Source organism: Apiospora marii (assembly GCF_038362585.1).
Source record: "Apiospora marii strain CBS 49790 chromosome Unknown utg000001l_segment0_segment0, whole genome shotgun sequence".
Taxonomy (NCBI): Eukaryota; Fungi; Ascomycota; class Sordariomycetes; order Amphisphaeriales; family Apiosporaceae; genus Apiospora; species Apiospora marii.
In genome coordinates, this window is record NW_027117372.1 from 4733894 (window position 1) to 4753469 (window position 19576).

General features: G+C 56.3%; 8 protein-coding genes across 8 annotated transcripts; 6 read left to right on the forward strand and 2 right to left on the reverse strand.

Moving 5' to 3' along the window:
- Positions 1–706: 706 nt before the first annotated feature.
- PG985_001551 (uncharacterized protein) lies at positions 707–1030 on the forward strand (the record flags this gene model as incomplete). Its single annotated transcript, XM_066821320.1, has 1 exon — positions 707–1030. One exon carries the CDS (start codon positions 707–709, stop codon positions 1028–1030), a length of 324 nt encoding a protein of 107 aa, XP_066692199.1.
- A 322-nt stretch (positions 1031–1352) lies between these two features.
- Positions 1353–2525, reverse strand: PG985_001552 (uncharacterized protein; the record flags this gene model as incomplete). Its single annotated transcript, XM_066821321.1, has 2 exons — positions 1353–1427; positions 1479–2525. The coding sequence occupies 2 exons, from the start codon at positions 2523–2525 to the stop codon at positions 1353–1355; spliced, it is 1122 nt and encodes a 373-aa protein (XP_066692200.1).
- A 1244-nt stretch (positions 2526–3769) lies between these two features.
- Positions 3770–4482, forward strand: PG985_001553 (uncharacterized protein; the record flags this gene model as incomplete). The annotated part of the gene is made up of 2 exons (XM_066821322.1): positions 3770–4307; positions 4394–4482. 2 exons carry the CDS (start codon positions 3770–3772, stop codon positions 4480–4482), a joined length of 627 nt encoding a protein of 208 aa, XP_066692201.1.
- A 768-nt stretch (positions 4483–5250) lies between these two features.
- On the forward strand, positions 5251–6185 carry PG985_001554 (Thioredoxin-like protein; the record flags this gene model as incomplete). The annotated part of the gene is made up of 4 exons (XM_066821323.1): positions 5251–5329; positions 5400–5446; positions 5503–5540; positions 5600–6185. 4 exons carry the CDS (start codon positions 5251–5253, stop codon positions 6183–6185), a joined length of 750 nt encoding a protein of 249 aa, XP_066692202.1.
- Positions 6186–7348: 1163 nt separating this feature from the next.
- Positions 7349–8161, forward strand: PG985_001555 (uncharacterized protein; the record flags this gene model as incomplete). The annotated part of the gene is made up of 1 exon (XM_066821324.1): positions 7349–8161. One exon carries the CDS (start codon positions 7349–7351, stop codon positions 8159–8161), a length of 813 nt encoding a protein of 270 aa, XP_066692203.1.
- Positions 8162–11481: 3320 nt separating this feature from the next.
- On the forward strand, positions 11482–13617 carry PG985_001556 (uncharacterized protein; the record flags this gene model as incomplete). The annotated part of the gene is made up of 3 exons (XM_066821325.1): positions 11482–11983; positions 12040–12581; positions 12634–13617. 3 exons carry the CDS (start codon positions 11482–11484, stop codon positions 13615–13617), a joined length of 2028 nt encoding a protein of 675 aa, XP_066692204.1.
- Positions 13618–15004: 1387 nt separating this feature from the next.
- On the forward strand, positions 15005–17106 carry PG985_001557 (uncharacterized protein; the record flags this gene model as incomplete). The annotated part of the gene is made up of 2 exons (XM_066821326.1): positions 15005–16606; positions 16684–17106. 2 exons carry the CDS (start codon positions 15005–15007, stop codon positions 17104–17106), a joined length of 2025 nt encoding a protein of 674 aa, XP_066692205.1.
- Positions 17107–17806: 700 nt separating this feature from the next.
- Positions 17807–19379, reverse strand: PG985_001558 (uncharacterized protein; the record flags this gene model as incomplete). Its single annotated transcript, XM_066821327.1, has 2 exons — positions 17807–18444; positions 18524–19379. The coding sequence occupies 2 exons, from the start codon at positions 19377–19379 to the stop codon at positions 17807–17809; spliced, it is 1494 nt and encodes a 497-aa protein (XP_066692206.1).
- Between the last annotated feature and the right edge of the window lie 197 nt (positions 19380–19576).

The window sequence follows — 19576 nt, forward strand, 5'->3', positions numbered from 1 at the left end:
GGTGTAGAAGATTCCGGCAGTGGACAGTACAATGAACGGTGCTTGGGGGAGGAGATGGGTCAGACAAGGAGGTACGATAGACTGATGTTGCTGAGCTCAGAATGTCGGGGGAAACATAGACAGTCAGATGCCTTGAGGTTTCTAAAGATGTTGATGGGATGGAAATGCCTGTCGAAAAATAGATAGGTAAGTCCTGAAGGACATCGGGATTTCTGTGAGTCGCCTGGGGGTGCTCTTCCTTGTCCCATAATTACATGCTCAATAGTTTGAGTTCGGTTCGCCGTGATCGGGCGAGCAGGTAATGGCCGCCCAGGTTGAAAACCCGCGCGATACTGCTCTTCCTACGTCATTCTAGGGGGCCTAGACTTACCGTACCATACAATCGCCCAATCTGTCGTCCATAGATAGCATTGATAGACCCCGTCAATGGCCACACCAAAGCCTTCTTCGCATTGTGCGCTGGACAACGGGAGATGGCGTCCCCTAAGGGTCTTTTAATCACCCTCCCATCCAGACTCGAGCACAAAGGACCGACAAAGGGATTGCGACCTGTCATATTCCCATTGTCCTCCTAGGGATAAATACACCCCAGCCAGCCCCCTGGACCGGAATCCCTCCCTCTTATTGGCCATAGACACCGCATCTGAAACAAACACAACCATTCTTCCAAACTCTCTGCACCAAAAGTCTTCCTTTATTCTTTACAATGCCTAGCAGCATGGCTCTGTACACGCTTATGGAGCTATGCCCCTCCATCTACAAGTCCGACACCGTCCTCGGCACTCCTCCCCCGCCCTACTACGGCGGCGTCCGCTACCCGCCGAACCCCTTCGCCGGCGAGAACTGCTTCACCCGCAAGCGCGACGAGGCGGCCCACCCGCTGGGCAAGTATCTCCTCGACCTGGAGCCGGCCATGGCGTCCGCTTGCGAGGAGCCCCCCTCGGGCGACCTGAAGCGGCTGGCCGAGGAGCGCAGACGGCGCCTGGAATTTCGCTCGGTTATGCTGGAGCTGCCCGAGTACATCGAGTAGGCGGATAGAGGTGGGTATGTATTGATAGTTCGTAGACGTAATATACTTGGTATTATAGCATCTGCCCCCGGCTTCACGTGGTGGTTTTATTGTTAATGAGTAGGACGAGTGCACTGTGGTAAGCGAGGATGGACGTCAAGCAATGATTTTCACGCCTTACTACGACATTAATGAACGACACCTTCTCGAAGGAAATTCACCAGGCACGAATTGGAAAGGCACCATCCAACATGATATGAAATTCGCCTTCAGACGATTATTGGCCCAGGACAACTTCAGTTATGTGTGTCCAAACCGTACCAAGCACAAAAGATGATCGGCTCTAAACAGTCGTCTCCCATCGCTGGTTAAAAAGAGCGCGAGACACCACCTCGTAAAGCGGATTGAACAACTCGGGCTGTACCACAATCAGTAATTTGCGTGCTTGGGTGGACACGTGTCGACTTACATTATCCTTGAGCGCATCGTCAAACATCGGCCACGAGACCAGCTCCGTGGCCTTATCATGTCCACAGAAAGGGGCAAGCACGCTCTCTAAAGCGGCCTCATCCACTCCCGAAAGCCTCAACTGCACGGCAGGCCTCGTCTGCAGTCCTTCTCCCTCTCCATCCCCCTCCGTATCCTCATCCTCCTCCTCCAACAAGCACGCCGCCGCCCGCGCCAGCCTCGCCAGAGTCTCCAGCCGCGCCCGCGGGACAGCCAGCGAGTCAAGCAAAGGAAGCCTGTTAGTAACGCCGCTTTTAGAAGATGACGACGAGGCCGACGGCAGCTGCGCGACGATCCCCTTGGCGACCCAGCGGAACCCGTCCCGGTCCACGGGCGCGAGCCAGACGGGGCCCCGGGGCTGCGTGGCGTACAGCACCTCGAGCAGGTCGTGGAAGATCTCGTCGCCGTCCCCGTCGCGGTTGAGGACGGGCCAGTCTTGGTGGGGGGCGAGCCCCTCGGTGGCGTTGCGGGCGGCTCGGTCTTCGCGGGCTTCGGAGTCCGCGGTCTTTCCCACTGGTGATAGGCTGAGGGTCGTCGTCGCGAGGCTCTGGAACAGGAGGCGGCGGTGGTCGGCCGGGGTGCGGGAGCGCGAGAGGCTGCCCTGCCCGATCATGACGCGGCAGCGGCCGGGGAGGAGCCAGGCGAGGCCGCGGGTGGTTTGCGCGATGGTCAGGCTCGGTGGAGGTGACTGGTCCTTGGATGGGTTTGGCGGGAAAGGGATGGTGCTCAGGTACCACAAGCAGCGAAAGAGAACGTTTGCGGCCTCCTCGCTCAGAGGCGAGCCGGTGGAGAACCCAACTCTGGTCTGCAGGAGATTCAAGAGCGCGGCGGGGGACAGGGCCTGCCCTTCAATGGCCGAGAAGGTCTTTTGCAGTTCGGCCTGCTCTTCTTCGCCCAGAGCCCGGCCGTCGGCGGCCTCGGCGTCGAGTCTCTCCATGATGCGCGCCGGCACGATTAGGCCTCTGCTGATCCAGCCTTCAATCTCCTTGTTGGCACTTTCTAGTTCCATTGTGACTTGTGGCTTTGATTGTGGATTTTTTAAGATGAAGGAAGCACTAACGTTGAATAGGCTTCTCGATTGCTTTGTCGTGGCTTCTCAGGTTTTACATTATCCAACTATCCTCGGGCGGTGGTTAAGTTGCCTGAGGAACTTCCTGGTAATGGCCAGGTAGAAAGTGCTATGACGTAATCCTCGTTTTGCGATGAGGCTGCAGGGCCGGGGTCGTACTTTCGGGTGTCGGTGCCTCGGCAGGACTTTTAGTCTCTTTGTTGAACAAAGGAGGTGCAGGACTTGTAAAACCAGCCCATTGTAGACTGATGGGCGTCGAACTTACGGCGTATAAGGAGGCTCGTGGAGATCTTGAAGCCTCAAGTTAATTAAGCAAAAGATCTAGAGTGCTGTCTTCACCCTTATATGCTCATACCATTACGTACGAATAAGAAGCCTTGCCAGCCTCGTAAGCGCGTGTTACCCAAGGAAGACATGAGAGGCGCTTCGCCGTATTTATGCATAGACCTTCGGCCGCTCGCCCGTATACTCGAAGGATTGCGGGATCAACGGATGTAGCAATGAATGAGACAACATCGGAGCTACGAACCAATCAAATGGCTCGCTTGTTTCAGCCTCCCTATGCACCGATCTATTCGGTTCTTGCTCGCCCGACTCCAGGCAATCTAGACCACTCTTACTGTCGCTGACTGCATTGGTGGGCGGTGTTCGGAGACGTATTCATACCACACATGCAATGATCTCCTGTCAGGGGCGGTGAGTATAGGTTTCATGAATCGTAGTGATGTGCTGACGGGCTGTGTAAGCCTCATCAGCAGACGACGGCAGTGTGTAAACATGAATAGACCATCGGTATTGCTCAAAAACCAGAGTTGTGGTCTGCAGCTTAGCACAAAGATGACAGGTACCGTTAGATACAACTACAAAGGCAAGATCGGCATGGCTGTTTCGAGTAGAGCATGCAGCAGACTCGGGGCTCAAGATAGCTCGTAAATGATGGACCACGGGAGGCCAGCCATGGACTTGTTGGCAATTACAGCCCGCCTCCAGAAATGTCCGCTGCAGCGAGGCTATCTACAGGAGTAGCAGCATAGACAGCCTCCTTGATTCTCAGTATAAAGAGCGGATAGTCTCCCGACTTTCTCTGTATTTCTCACTTGACCAAACTCAAGAACACACAGCCTGCACATTCCAAGTCTGTTACTCTCATCTCCTGATCAACCCCCTCTCACTGAGCACTTAAAATGCAGTTCTCCTATCTGCTCTCTGCCTTCCTGGCGACTCTGGCAGTGGCCAGCCCCGTCGCCAACCCTGAGCCGGAAGCCGCCATCACCGCCCGCGACGACCTTTACGAAGGCGCCGGCGCTCTCCTCGAGGCTCGTGCCAAGGGCGACACGAAGCCCTACGAGCTCCTGTCCCAGGTGCACTCCGACCTCAAGGACAAGGAGTGGTATGTCTTCGAGCAGAAGTTCCCACTCGGCGAGCACTTCCCGCACGACGACAACGAGCGGGACGAGGTGCAGAAGCTGCAGTCTAAGCTAGGGTACACCCACATCCAAATCGTAACGGGCCAGGTCAAGGAGGAGAAGAAGTCGGGCAAGGTCGTCAAGCGCAACTTCGTCAGCCTGACCTACCACCACCTCTACAAGGCGACGAAGGTGAGCAACTCGGACATCAAGACCGAGTCCAAGGCCTGGGGGTACAGGAAGGAATATGACCCCAAGCACTTTAACTTAGTCAAGCAGACGACCAAGGCCAAGATCGACACCCTCAAAGACTTCAGTAAGTCCCCTCGAGACATGATCCCCGGATTTCCGTTGCGTACAAGATAGTTGCGGCAAGAAGACTAAGCAGTTTCACCAAAACAGACGAGAAGTATGAGGCGGATCACAAAACGTATAGTGTTGACAACAACAACTGCCTCTCCTATGTTACCGCCGCCAAGAAAACTTTGTAGAGTGTCGATGGCGTGTTCGTCATCTGGCTTTGAGCGAAGACACATAATTCGGGAAGCGGTGGATTCTGGGAGTTATGCACGTCGCAATCGGTCACTGGTTGGTTTGGGTATCGAAGCTTTCAACAAGCTTAGCACAGGTGGTCGGTGTGGAAGCCGTGGTGCTGGCAAGAGACTGCCAAACTTGTTTGGTCTGGGAGGGTTGACCAATTTCTCTTCGTAATCCCGAGGGCTTGAAAGCCTGGGATTGACCTTTATGTCCCTGGTATAGAAACAGCGGTAAAGTGGTTGGTTTCATCAAAAGACGTTTGAAGGCATCGCATTCTAGTGTTTGTCCAAATCGTAGGTGCTGTGCAACCCGACCGTACACAGAACCGCAAAGCCGCAGACCCAAGCTATTGAAGAAAACCAGGGACCTGCATATAAAATTGGAGCGCATTAAGGGTCTCAACAAGGCAATACTCATTGATCTTCATGGCCGTTGTTGTAGATTCCAAGTTTGCCGCGCTCTTGCCGTTTGTTTGGAGGACACAATGACATCAATAGCAATTGTTCTACAGCTCCACTTGTCAACCCCGCGCCCTTTTGTCAGCAAGCTGGCACTGGATCACTACAAATTGGCCCGATCAGGCCATGCCATTTTCCTCGAATTGATCAACCAACATTACTTCAAACTAAGAACCAAATACTACACCAAAGCCTCCGACACGATCCTCCGTACCTAGGAAACCTCAATCGTCTCTTGCAGCACCTTGCTCCACTGCCACCATCATGTCGGCCAATCAGATCACGCTCTTTGACCTCCCGAGTCAAGGCCGTTGCGCTTGCTGGTCCCTGAACCCCTGGAAGAGTAGGAGCACCCCGCATTGCCGGCGCCTTACGAGCTAGCTCAGAGATGCTAACCAGATCACCGTGAACAGCGCGAATGAACCTCAACTTCAAGGGCGTTGACTACAAGACAGAATGGGTAAGTTCAATCTGGGCCGAATCGATAATTCCAATCAATCACTGACATTTTTCCAGCTCGAGTACCCGGATATCAAGCCTCGTTTTGAGAAGCAGTACGTACAACCGGGTGTGCCCCTCTCACTGATCTTGCAAGACTAACACGAGCCCACAGTTTCCAGCTCCCCGAGGGCAAGCCCAACTACACCATCCCCACCGTCATCCTGCCGGACGGCAGCTACCTGGAGGACTCGCTCGCCATCGCCCACAAGCTGGAGGAGCTATTCCCGGAGCCCAAGCTGGCGGGCATCGAGACGCCCGCGTGGGACCGCCTCTCGAAGGACCTGCTGCCGGGCATCATGACGGACCTGCGGCGCGTCTACTTCTCGCGCCTGCCCGAGCGCGTCCTCAATTCCGCCAGCTACGAGTACTGGCAGACGACGCGCGCCGAGTCCCTCGGGCTCGGCAAGCGGCCCGACCAGCTGACGGACGCCGACCGCGACGCGGCCTGGGCCGACCTCGCGGCCAGCGGCAAGCTGAAGCAGGTCTCCGCGCTGCTGGCCGTCAACGCGGACAAGGGGCCCCTCTTCGAGGGCAAGGAGATCTCGTTTGTCGACTTCGCCTGGGCGGGCTTCCTGGTCTTCTGGAAGCGCATCGGGGAGGCCGAGTTTGAGAAGATTCTGGAGCTCGCGGGCGACAAGGAGCGCCATTTGAAGTTCTTGGAGGTGTTGCAGCCGTACATCAAGAGGGATGCTTTCTAGATGGCGAGTGGGCGGGATCTGGGGAACGAAGGCTGCCTGGGCTGGGCAGGTGTAAGGTGGTTCCCTCAGCCACACAAATGAATAGGTAGTAAAAATGGAGTAGGCATCAACTTAAAACTACTACAATCTCAAATGTCTGTTAGTGTGTGTCATGTCGAGTAGGGTCGGTCGGGAGAACCAAATCTTGCAATTACTCGATAGTGAGATGCAGGTAGCCTGTAAGCTGCCAAGCAAAAAAGGGGTTGGAGCCAAGGATCGGTCATAAATCCGGACATAAAGACAAGACAGTGCGTCAATATTCTGCGTAGGGCTTGACAGTTGACATGAGGCAGCATATAAATACGCTCTAGGCGATCTTCAATCTGGTTTATTGAGTAAGCGACAGCTATAGGGGTATATGTGTACAACCCGAACTCAGTCAGCGAAGGCCACGAGGCATCATGCAAAGATCCTCCTCTGAAAGCAAAGACAGTACTTGTAGTAACTCCCAATCCCAATCCCCAGGTCATAATATTTCCGCCAGCGGCTTTGTCTCAAAGTGAACGCTTGAACCCCAACCCGAATCAATCTACCCCTCTTTGTTTTCCCTGGGGCCTAAGCGAGCCATAACGAGTGATAAGAAGTGAAAAAGAAGAAGGAATTCATAACACTTGACCGTGTCGACAATATATCATCAGTTTCGTATATCGTAAAAAGGGAAGAAGAGAAGGGAAGACAAGATATAGGAGATGCAGAGCGAAAGGAAGCATGAAAGCAAAGCCCATTCTCGTGTATGTGTGGCCAACAAACCCCAGATCCAATCTTGAAAAGTAGAGCCACGTTTGAAACTCGCTAGTGCACCAAGACAAACGCCGCCGCCCCCAGCGCCACGACCATGGCGGCCGTGTAGGATGACTGCCCACGGAGGCGCGCACCGCCGCTGTCCACGGTGGTGTCGGTGGCCATGTCGGGGCGGCTGACGGCCTGTCGCGGGATCGTGTTGAGCAGGTTCATGTTGGCGGGGTCGTTGCCGAGGCCTTGGGCCGCCGGCTGGGGCGGCGTGGCGGGGCCGCTGTCCATCGGGAGGGGGTCTGCGGGGGCTAGGGGGGCGGCGCCGGCTGCGACTGGTGGGGGCGCTGGCGGTGCGTTTGGATCTGGCGCTGGCGGTGCGCCGGGAACTGCGGATGCTGGTGGCGCGCCGGGAGCTGCAGGGGCTGGCGCTGGAGGTGCTACGCCGGGAGCCGGGGGGTGCCGCACCAGGTGCTGGCGGCGCGTTTGGATCTGGTGCTGGAGGTGCCCCGGGTGCTGCGGGGGCTGGCGGTGCTCCGGGTGCTCCGGGTGCTGCGGGAGCCGGCGCTGGCGGCGCTACGCCGGGAGCAGGAGGTGCCGCACCAGGTGCTGGCGGCGCATTTGGATCTGGAGCGGGAGGTGCAACGCCTGGTGCTGGTGCTGGCGCGGGTGCAGGCGCTCCCGGTATGACTCCTGGTACTGGTGCTCCTGGTGCTGCCGGTACGCCTGGTGCTGGCGCTGGTGCTGGTGCCGGTGCTAAAGGTGCACCCGGTGCTCCTGGTGCTGGAGGTGCTCCGGCTGGTGCTGGAGGTGCTCCGGGAGGCGCTCCGGGTGGCGCTCCGGGTGGCGCCGCAGGAGGTGCCCCAGGGGGTGCTCCAGCTGGTGCAGGTGGTGCTCCAGGGGGCGCTCCAGGAGGGGCTCCAGGAGGGGCTCCAGGAGGGGCTCCAGGAGGGGCTCCGGGTGGTGCGCCTGGGGGTGCGCCTGGGGGTGCGCCTGGGGGTGCACCCGGAGGAGCGCCTGGCGGGGCGCCTGGCGGAGGTCCTCCTGGAGGCGGAGCTTGCCTAGGCTTGACGCGAGCGTCTTCCGGCGCGACGTCACCGCCGGGACGCGGGACCGGATTTGCTAACGAGGCAACAAGGAGGGAAGCAAAGGTCAATGTCGTGTACTTCATGGCGAGGCTTAGAGAAACACGAAGTGCCTATCTCTGAAGGAAGCAAGGGTGTATATATATCAACAGCGTATAGGGCTGACACGTGGAGATAGTTGCAAAGGGGGGATGCTGGGATGATCCTAGTAGAAAGTGGAAAAGGGGAAGAGGATTCGAACCGTTCGAGCTTGCGCGCGTCTCAGTCTGAGATGATATATGCTTTTGAATGGCACATCGTGAGCAAGAAGCATTTGACGAACAAGGAGACGAGAGGATGATGATCAGAAAGGAGAAGGTTAAGATTGGAAGAGGGCCGGACGAGGGGCAGCTAAAATACAAGTTGGGGATTCGGTGATTCGGATCACGAACTACTGGCCGTTGAAAGCTTCGGCAATAACAGGTTGCATTCGACTGAAATTCAACCTCACGGAGAAGCAGGTTTGCTCCCATGGCATGGCGAGCCAAGACGTAATGGGCATGATGATGTTCGTCTTGGCGAACGAGATGCTTCCATTGCTGTGCTTTCCCCCTCCGGATTTGTTTTTTCATGCCTGCCTATATCAACTGGGTTTCCCAAGGGCCAAAGGCTGTATCTGTGGACTCTGGAGACGAGACGGCATCGTCAGCCAACCGCGATGCGTTCCTGGCCGCGAATGCGCGATCAAAGCGTTTCATATAGCAGAGTTAGCCCGAACTATAATGACCAATTTGAGTGCCAAGCCCTACCGCAGGAGAGAGAGAGAGGGCAATGCCGATTGGGAAACGGCGATTCGAGCGGGTAAACAACTACGTAAATATGAACCCCTATCTAGGCAATGTTGTCGAAGCCTGGAAGTTGCCAGTGGTGGCGTGGCCAACTTGCTTGCTGCCCAATCGAGGTTTCGGCGGGCGGCGCAGACAGGCAGAGTTTCGGTAAGGAGACGAGGATTGGGATAAGCCTGTCACGCCACGGGCCTCGTCGTCCGTTTGTTTGTCCCCCTACCGTTTCCGAGTCTCCACACGTTGGGCACGCATTAGCACGTTTGGGACCAAAAGTGTTTGCACCAACTTGGCTCTAGAACGGCCTAGAGCCAACCTTAACTGCACCACACCCACACACCCAACGGTCACTACCCTGGCTGCTTGCCCCTGGCAGCCTTGCACCCTGGGGAAAATCGTCGTTCCCGCTACCTGATTTTCACTACCGTTTTGCGGGGTGGAACGTCATCTCATGCCATAATTATTTATTAGAGTTGGGGCTTCAGTGCCGATCCTCCCCCCCCCCCAGGGTCGCAACCTCCAGTCCATCAAAATCACGGCCCAAGGCATCGTTTGGTGAAGACCTTGCATCACTTGACTGAGGTTGCCGGCCGGCAGATGGCTCATCAGCCGTCTGAACTACCGGATGTCGTTATTTCTTAGCGCAGTGCTGGGCCGATCATGGTGGATTCCAAATACTGCAACGGCCGATGTGCCTGGGATCGATTGGCCCACCATCCATGCACTGGGCCTGCATTGTGCAAGATGGACGAGCTAGCTACCATTTACAGGAAACCTCCGCAGTTGGGGGACGACTCCGGTGGCCCGGCAGAGGATACCGACGCGTGGCGATGACGGGGACCACTCAGTCCACGGAGATAGGGGCGTCGTCCGTTGAAGGAGTGTTCCTGAATATTTTTTTGTTTTCGCCTGCCCTGAGTAGGAGATTGCACAAACATAAGACGATCGGAATCTCCCCTCATACGATTCGAGATCTCCCCTTGCGCCGCCCGTAAGCGGTAGGTCGAGGCGTCGGTGAGATCCAATATCAAGGCTTGTCATCCCACCCGTCCCCCGGGGCCCGACTCAGATCTCTTGGGCGAGATGGCGCACCTTGGCATCTCTGGTTGACTGCCCGTGCGAACGCCGAGCCCCCGAGCACCCTCTCTAGGCTGCCAGCCAAGAATGACCGTGGGAAAGGCTTTTAGATGAGCTGCGGCCGGGTTGGAGAGAGCCAAGGAGGTCGACTCGGTCGAGGCACACATTGCGGCGATTCAGCGCTTCTTTGATGGAGGTATTGGAAGGACCCCTCTCCAACATCCCAGGTGATGTTGGAGTAAGTGTCACGAAGTGACCTGCTCAATAACGAGAGAAATTGTTGATATTGCGCTGAAGTGCTAGTTCCATAACTTGGCTATATTGATACCATGCAAACAGTTGCTGGCAAACCTACCACCACCCGAGACTGAAGACAGTGGGAACCTGTATCTTCAATGATCCGGATACTCCGGAGCACGACTTGCCACCGATGGAGTTCATTCTTGGCAACGATCAACGGGGGATGGTTGATATTGCACACCCATGGCGTTCGAGGGGAAGTTCATTGCGCCAAGTCACAGAATCCTGATTCTCAAGAGCGCTCGTGGTGGTTCCTCATGCGTTAATTTCGACTGCAATCACGCTTATCCGCCTGAGCCAAACATGAATGGGCACTTCCGACAATGGAATTCTACCTGGGTCGCGCAGCCAGCAGGTATGGACGGCGAACCACGAAGTTGAAGATATCGCCAGCGTTGGCCCGATTCTTGCTAGCAGAGTTGGAAGCAACCTGGTCACAATTCTGGATATTGGATCTTTGGCGGTCTTGTCATAATGAAAGACACAATCATTACAATGTTGCAATGCGAAATCAAAGCCTCACAATGCACTTCAGGGAGAACATCGTGCGATAGTGGTGGTCATTGGGAGTTTGCAAAGGAGGTTTAGCAGGTTGGGATTGCACTGTACATAATTTGGCAGTTACACACATGTAAGTAGATGGATGTTCAGAAGCGCCAATTGGCGCTGGAGGAAGAGAATTGAATAATCTTCATATCGTCATGTCCTTTTGCACATGTCGCAGACCGTATATACAAACCCGATCATGAACCAATGTCCTTGGTGCTCAATAATCGATACTGACAAGATCCATCTCGAGACGGCTTGGGGTAAATGACATAATTCTGAATTATTCAACAAATGGAAATTGCACAAAAGGACAGAAAATAGCCAAGTGGCTCATGTGGCTGAGAGTGTTGTAGCAGGCTGCCTTCTGGCTGCCCCTCCTTTTTCTCCGATGGAACCCCGAGCTCGACGTTATCGATAACGACGTATCTCGATAACGACGTATCTTATCGTGCCGATCACTTATATAATGTACCTACGTACCCATATTTCTGTGCCTGGGATGGACGAGCAGCATGGAACTAGCCTCGCGTCGCTGGTCAATTGAGTGAAGCTTTATTCCACCCTCTTTTTCATCACCAATTATTCAAGATCGTGACCAGCACATCACCACATTCCCCCCAGTCACTATCGTGGTGGCCCTACTGCTTCACTAACCCACGAACATTGTCGCCCCCCTCATATCTACGAACCGACGCCATGGCGCACGCAGCGCCGGTTGACGCCAACACCAATGGCATCGCGCTCGGCACGCCCTCGTCGAAAAAGGTTGCCTACTTCTACGACTCGGACATCGGTAACTTCGCCTATGTCGCAGGTCACCCCATGAAGCCCCATCGGATACGACTGGCCCACAGTCTGATCATGAACTATGGCGTCTACAAGAAGATGGAGATCTACCGCGCAAAGCCTGCCACACGCCTGGAGATGACCCAGTTCCACACCGACGAGTACATTGACTTCCTGCAGAAGGTCAGCCCCGAGAACATGGATAACTTCCAGCGCGAACAGACCAAGTTCAACGTGGGAGACGATTGCCCTGTCTTTGACGGTCTCTTCGAGTTCTGTGGCATCAGTGCCGGTGGTAGCATGGAAGGTGCCGCCCGGCTGAACCGACAAAAGTGCGACATCGCTGTCAATTGGGCCGGAGGTCTTCATCACGCAAAGAAGAGCGAAGCTAGCGGCTTCTGCTATGTGAATGGTAAGCTTCCCTAACCTGCTGTTTCTCAGTCACTCATTCTCACCATTCCTTCGCAGACATTGTCCTCGGCATCCTCGAGCTCCTACGGTTCAACAAGCGCGTCCTCTACATCGACATTGACGTCCACCATGGCGATGGTGTCGAGGAAGCTTTCTACACCACCGACCGAGTCATGACCGTCTCTTTCCACAAGTACGGTGAATACTTCCCCGGCACTGGTGAGCTCAGAGATATCGGCATCGGCCAGGGCAAGCACTACGCCGTCAACTGCCCCCTCCGAGACGGAATCGACGACGCCTCGTACAAGTCCATCTTTGAGCCCGTCATTGCAAGTGTCATGGAGTATTTTGCCCCTGACGCGGTTGTCCTGCAATGTGGTGGTGACAGTTTGTCTGGTGATCGTCTTGGTTGCTTCAACTTGAGTATGGCTGGTCACTCGAACTGCGTCAAATACGTCAAGAGCTTCAACTTGCCCACCCTGGTCCTGGGTGGTGGCGGCTACACGATGCGCAACGTTGCGCGCACCTGGGCTTTCGAGACTGGCCTGCTCGTGGATGCGCCCATGGAGCGCACTCTGCCATTTAACGAATACTACGAAGTACGCTTCACCAGCCCCCATTCCTTCGTCGCACATGCTAACCCTTGCATAGTACTATGGCCCCGATTACGCCCTCGACGTCCGTTCCTCCAACATGGAGAACGCCAACAGCCCGGAGTACCTCGAGAAGATCAAGAACCAACTCGTCGAAAACCTCAAGCGAACTGCGCATGTACCATCGGTGCAGATGCAGGACATCCCTGGCAACTTCGGAGGCACCATGACGGACGAAGAGGAAGCCGAGCTCGACGACCTCGACGAGGACGAGAACAAGGATGTGCGCATGACGGAGCGACGGTGGGACAAGAACATCGACAAGGCCAACGAGTACGAGGACAGCGACCATGAAGATATGGACCGAGCCAACGGCGTCTCTCGCACCAGTGGCCCTAAACGTTTCCAAGAGTACCCGAAGTCCGATGCGAACGACGATAGCAACGCTCCTACACCCGTCAACGGTAACGAAGCCACCGTTATCAAGTCTAAGGAGACCGACGACGCCATGGATGTCGAGCCTGCTCCCGAAGCCGAGAAGGAGGTACAAGAAGAGGCCGCTGGGATCAGTGCGCAAGAGGAGGAGCTCAAAGAAGCCCAGCAGGACTCCGCCAAGGTGGACAACGACGGGGACGTGGATATGGGCGAGCCAGCAGCCGAGGAACAGCCCAAGGCCGATGCTGTGAAGGAAGAAGGCGCCGAGAAGGGATCAGAGCAGCCCGAAACACCTGCTGTGGCCGCGGCGCAGGATGAGCCTGCTGCCAAACAACCAGAGTCCGCCAAAGAGGATGCGCCCTCTGGTGACAATGCGCCCACGACATCTACTGCTACAGAAAAGGCACCATCAGAATCCGACGACAAGCCTGCCGAGTCTACCAAGGAGCCATCTGCTTCTGACAAACCGTCGGATCCTACTGCGGACGACGCCATGGAGGTCGACGAAGCGCCAAAGGAGCCAAGCAAGGAAAAGAGCCCGGCGAAATCCCCTGCCCCCGCTGAGAAGGCGACAGAAGAGACGGAGACGACGGCGGCCGGGAACTAGGCAACCCGCGTCGTTGCATGGCTATTTTCTTATTGGCCGTGATGTCTTTTCATGATACCCAGGCCGCAGTGCTACGTTGATACGACCTCTTCACGGAACATTGGTCTCTTTCTGTATCAAAACAACGGAGTTTTTCGACGGGATGGCGTTTAGGGGTTGGCATGCTAATAGGCCATATTTCAGTTACTACACCAATATTCTTTCTCTGTTTTCCCTCAGCAGCGCTTTGATGTTTGTACTACCAGCATGGGACTGTCGCCCCCAGCGGAGTTCGTCGGGGAGGTAGGACAGCACCGAACGTGACCCATGAAGCCAAGGGAGCAGATGTACAATATAAATATGAAAGCGATGTTTATTAATAAGCAGAATTCGTTTACTGATCCAGCTGACAGGCACTCCACTTCGTTTCTTTCGAAGCAATTGGTTACTACTTTATGTAACCCGCAGGAGAACTCTTCATTATCTTAGATGGTAGCCTCGTGTGCCAAACCTATCACCACCGCCACAGCAGCTCAAATCAGCCGTGTCCAGGATCAGAGTCTTCCTTGCTGTTTCCAAGACATCGGTTCGGCTGCCAAGAGGCTGAGACGCGGAAACCGGCAAATGCAAGGAGCGTCAATGGCTGGCCGTGACGTCGATCTCCACCTTCGTCTTGGCTTCCATCGTAACCGCGTGGTGTTTGCCCTCCCAAGCTTTTTTGTTTCTATTAGATGCGACGTTGGGCTGACTGAAACTCGTTGTCAGTCCAGTCAGGTTTGCCATCCCGCCCGTAATGCTGGAGTAACGTTGGTGCAATGCTCCGGGGATGGCGCCTCGGCGCGACGCACACTGAGTTCATTGCCAAGATGCGGAAAACTGCACCAACATGCCATGGCGAACCCACCACCATCACCCCAGCCCAGTGACCAGCGCTCTGGTTCCTGCTAGTTGCGCAATCAAAAATTGCTGTTGCTATATCGATCGATCTGCATACATGTGCTTGGCGCCTCTGGAGTTGCCTCTTTCTTACCTAAGGTGAAGGGGACCGCGAAAGAGGATGGATAGATGGGTGTCCCGTACAAAAAGGTGCGCCCAGCCCAGAGCCAACCCGCGCAGCCGGTTCCCACATGGGCGCGTCTCTCTCTAGTAACTCTTACCTACTCATATTCTCTCCTGCATTGAGCATTATTCTAACCTTAAACTCTTAACCGGTCTTGGTGACCGTGTGCCTGTGAGTGTGTGTTTTTGTTCTTGAATATGCGCCAGCAGTGTTAGCTCGTCCGTCCCGACTTATACTACTTCCTACGGCTACCACCAATACCCAGACCTAGCCAGCTGGGCGTGGTAGGGAAGTCTAGCTCTATTCCTCTTCCTCTCCCTCTCCCTCTCCCCCTTCCTGTCCTTCGCCATGGGCCTCCTCCAATCCGCCAAGAAGGCCGGCAACTGGCTGCTGCCGCCGCCGTCCAAGTCGTCGGACGACGGGCGCGACCAGTGGCCGTCGCGCGCCGCCTTCCTGCTGGCGGCCATGGGCGGGTGCGCGGGCCAGGGCAACCTGCTGCGCTACCCGTCCGTCGTGTACAACAACTACGGCCTGCAGTGGTTTATTCCGTATTTGCTGGCCGTGTTTGTGATCGCCATCCCAGCCCTCATCCTCGAGATCTCCATCGGCCAGGCCTACCGCGGCGGCACTGTGGTCGCCTTCCACAATGTGCACCGCCGCCTCAAGGGCGTGGGGCTCGGGCCCGTCTTTGTCAGTTTTGTGGTGGTGCAGTACTTTACCGTCAACCTGGCCTGGATCATGAACTATTTCCGCAACTCGTTCACGAGCCCCCTGCCCTGGGAGGGACGGCTCAACGATTTCTATAATATCGACGTCGTGGCCAACCCGGACCCCGTCAAGGGCAGCCTCTCGGCCGACGGCAGTTCGGTGCTGGCGTTCACGCAGTACCCCAACACGAAGCTGATCGGCGAGACGGTGGCGTGGAGCATCTTCATCTGGTTCCTGATCTGGGTGTCCATCTTCCGCGGCGTGGGGCTGACGGGGCGCGTCGTCTACTTCACCATGGGCCTGCCCATCTGCACGACCATCATCCTGGTCGGCCGGGCCCTCTCGCTCGACAACGCGCGCGAGGGCGTCAAGCTGCTCTGGGCGACGTGGCGCTCCGACCAGCTGGCCGACGGGACCGTCTGGCAGACGGCCGTCGGCCAGGTCTTCTTCTCGACCGGCATCGGGTTCGGCTACTTCACGTCCTACGCCTCGTACAACGCCAAGCACTCCAACGCCGTCATGGACGCCATCCTGATTTGTGGGAGCAACGTGCTCTTTGAGAACTTTGCGGCCTTTGCCGTGTTCGGCGTCGTGGGCTTCCTGCGCAAGTGGCCGCAGGAGGGCGAGCGGCTCGGCGCGTTCGTGGTGGGGTTCCTGACCCTGCCCGAGGCGGTGATCCAGATGCCCGGCGCCAACTTCTGGGCCGTCCTCTTGTTTTTTACCCTGGTGGTCCTCGGCTTCAGCTCCGCCTTCGTCATGCTCGACGCCACGGCCACGCTGCTGGTGGACTCGGGCATTCGGTACTCGCGGCCCGTCATCGTGACGTTCCTGACCGTCCTGTCGTTCCTCATGTGCCTGCCCTACTGCACCGAGTTCGGGTACTACCTGCTCGACGGCATCGACCGCTGGATCAACAACGTCGCCCTCATCTTCGTGGTGTGGTCCGAGGTCGTCAGCGCCACCACCGTCTACCGCTGGGACGACGTGGTCGCGCAGGCGGGCCGCCCGGCGTTCCTGGTGTACAACTTGGGCTATCTGGGCGGGCAGGTCGTCGGGGTCGCGGTCGCGCACGGGACGGGACGGCCCGAGTTCGGGGCCGCGGCGGGGCTGGGGCTTTATTTCGTCTGCTGCGTGGTGTCGACGGGGTTGGCCTGCACGAAACTGACGCCGAGCGTGCCGGTGCCTTCGGTGTTGGGGAGGAGCAAGGTGACTAGCAAGTTTTGGTTCTTGGCTTTTTACTCGGTAGGCACCCCTTATCTTCCCTCTCTTTCGCCGGTTCGTTCTTACCTACTTGAGTACAAATACTGACGTATATACAGGGCAACCAACTCCGCCGCGACCTCAACGTCGTCGTGGGCGGCGGCCGCAACTGGCGCATCCCGGCCTTCCTGCCGGTGCTGCTGCGCTACGTCAGCGGGCCCATCCTGGCCATCATCTTCAGCTTTGCCTACCCGGAGTTCTACACGCTGCGGTACGACCCGCTAATGATCACGGGGTTTACGCTGGCGCACATTGGCATGGTCTTGATTATCCTGGGCTGCGTCGCGCCTCGGTATTATGATCATTTGATCCCCCGCCCGCGCCGCGCCGAGGGGACCGAGGCGACGGTGCCGTGCGAGACGAAGATGGAGTTCGTGGGGCAGGAGGCGGGGTTGCCCAGTCATGGGGGGCCGGGGCCCGTGGGGGAGGAGTATGCGGGGTCGTCGGGGCCGGTTTCGTCGAAGGAGAAGCCGCCTTACTAGTAGCGAGCTTTTGGGTACCGGGATTCAGAGAGAGGCAATCGACCATGCTCGAGATTTTGGCAAGGGTGATCTAGTAATCGCATGAGAGGCGAAAGCAAGCTGGGTAGGTGTGGTGTCGGGGAGTAGTAGCTAGCTAGGCCTTGTCCGTAGTCATTCCCTCCTTTCTTGTGTGTGCTTGCCAGACGTGACGCCGCTGTTATTCTTGCTGATCCCCAATACCGTACGATGACGATGCCTGCCCACTTTCTCCTGTCGAATTGACGATTACCAAAACCCGGTCGGCTCTCGTTCGAAAACATTTCGAAATGGAAGTTAGCATGTTCACTACCGTTGCTACATCTAAAGCACGGCCGCAACTTGTGTCTCGACTAACCGCTTCTTGTGGTGCACTGGCACCACTCTGCTCTTCTACAACCCCTTTTTAATCCACATCAACATTTGGCGGAGAGCATCTGACTCAAGCTTCCATATGATGCCAAAGGAAGGTACTGTTATTGTAAATTCAACACTTGCAATTAAGGTACGGAGTCTAGTCTAGTCACGTAGTCCTGGCCACGCAGCCATTCTCATCCCATGATGATCGAATGCCTACCAGCACTCATCCGTCCACTTTGTCTAGATAATCGTCATTCATCATCGCCGGCGGAATAGGCACGAGCGACAAGAAGCCCCTCGCGTACCATGGTGCCTGTCGTGCTTCTCATGCGGACTGACCAGGCCCGTATGGCAAATGGGATCGCGATGATGGAGGCGAAGATCCTGACGACGGAGCAAGAGCAGTAGTGGCAGTAGGTGTGACGGTCATAACCGTCGTCTCCTTGTGGTCCAAGTTGGGGAGAGTGGACAACGGGCGCAGTGGGTGCGGAACTCCGAAGGGGGCCGAGGATTCCGATGACTGCAAAGGGGGCGACGGGGGCGGTCGAGAACCGACGATGATGATCTTATTGGTGTTGAGGCCTACGGGATCCGGGATAGTGGAAGGAGGCGTGGTAAGAAGGCTTGGGGGTCGTGTTGTCGTTGTCGTCGTCTCAGGGGTGGGTGTTTCGTCCGACTGAGCGGAGGTGAAGGTAGACATAGGAGAGATAGTACTTGAGCCTCCTCCCCCTTCGGGCGTCGAGGCTGGCGGTGACGGCGGCTGTGGCTGCGATGGTGAGCTGTCTCTCGTTGTCGGGGTTATCATCCATGTGGTTGATGGCGTGTGGGAGGATTCTCGGAGTGGTAGCGTGGCTTGGGGGGTAGTAACCAGCACATCTCCTGTTCTTGTGTTCCCGGTTACTATGACGCTCAGGAAGCTCGATGATGGGGCGTTCAGAATGGGTGATATCGATTGACTAGCGACTGGAGATGACAGTATGTAAGCTGTGTGTGAGCATGGACTTCACGTAGGTAATCATGACAGCGATGGCTCCTTTCGTACTTATAGCAGTGGTGTTAGCATTCTCCCCTCTTGTCATGGTGGTGGACGTTGGCGTCGTATCTTCCCCTCGGGGTTGTCCATCATGGTCAGTCTGCTGGTGGTGTTTTGCGAACAGCATTACCACTATCAGGAATACCAGAAGCGATAAGGCACCGCCAAACTCGGCGATTGTTACTATCAGAGGTCTGGTTTTGATTGCGGCGACGACTCGTCTCGCTCGGGGCAGTCGGGGGCCGGGAGGGAGGTAGTAATGGCGGTAGCTGTCATGTAGCGGCCGCGCTCCTGTAGCCCTTCCTGAACCCTGTCGAGGTTTCGTTGCCGGATTGCTATCCACAATCCCGATAAATGAGGAGAGACCCTTTCGCCACCAATGTCCCCGCTCCCGGCTGTCTACCGAGTCGTCGCCGTCGAAGAACGACCGGGACGGGAGATGGTGGATCTGCCGCAGCGGCATGGGGCGGCGACAGCCCTCGTTCCCACCTACATGAGTTTCCAATGTGTGTACTACCTCTTCTTTCCCACCCGAAGACGACAAGGACGACGTTGAGGTGCTGGTCACAGCAGGCGACAAGATAGCAATTCCAATCTCGTCTTTTTTGGAAGATACTGGTACCGTTCGCTCCGCCCGCGCACTGAGAGAAAACTCCAACCGAGATACCCCGGCTGCTCTGCCTTGCCCACGGATCGGGCGCGACGAAGTAGAAGCAGCAGAAGCGGATGGAATAATGACTTTGACCGCCGCTCCTCCCTTGACGATGCCGCGGCCGTGTCGGTTCTGAGTAACCCAGGGCGCGTAGAAGTTGCGCATGGCCCTCACGCTTGGCGTGGTCGATGACGAAGACGGCTTTCGATCCATCGTCGCGAATGGAAGACGCTGTCTAGGAGCTACTCCTTATCCACTTAACATCAAAGTCAGGAGATAGGTACACCTACAACAGGCATGCAGTGAGCAAGAAGCGAGCAATAGGGCAGTGGTTTCTGGGTGGCTGAAAGTATATATATACATATACGCCAATGAATGATGCCAGCAGTGCGATTCCAAGGCCTGTCTTT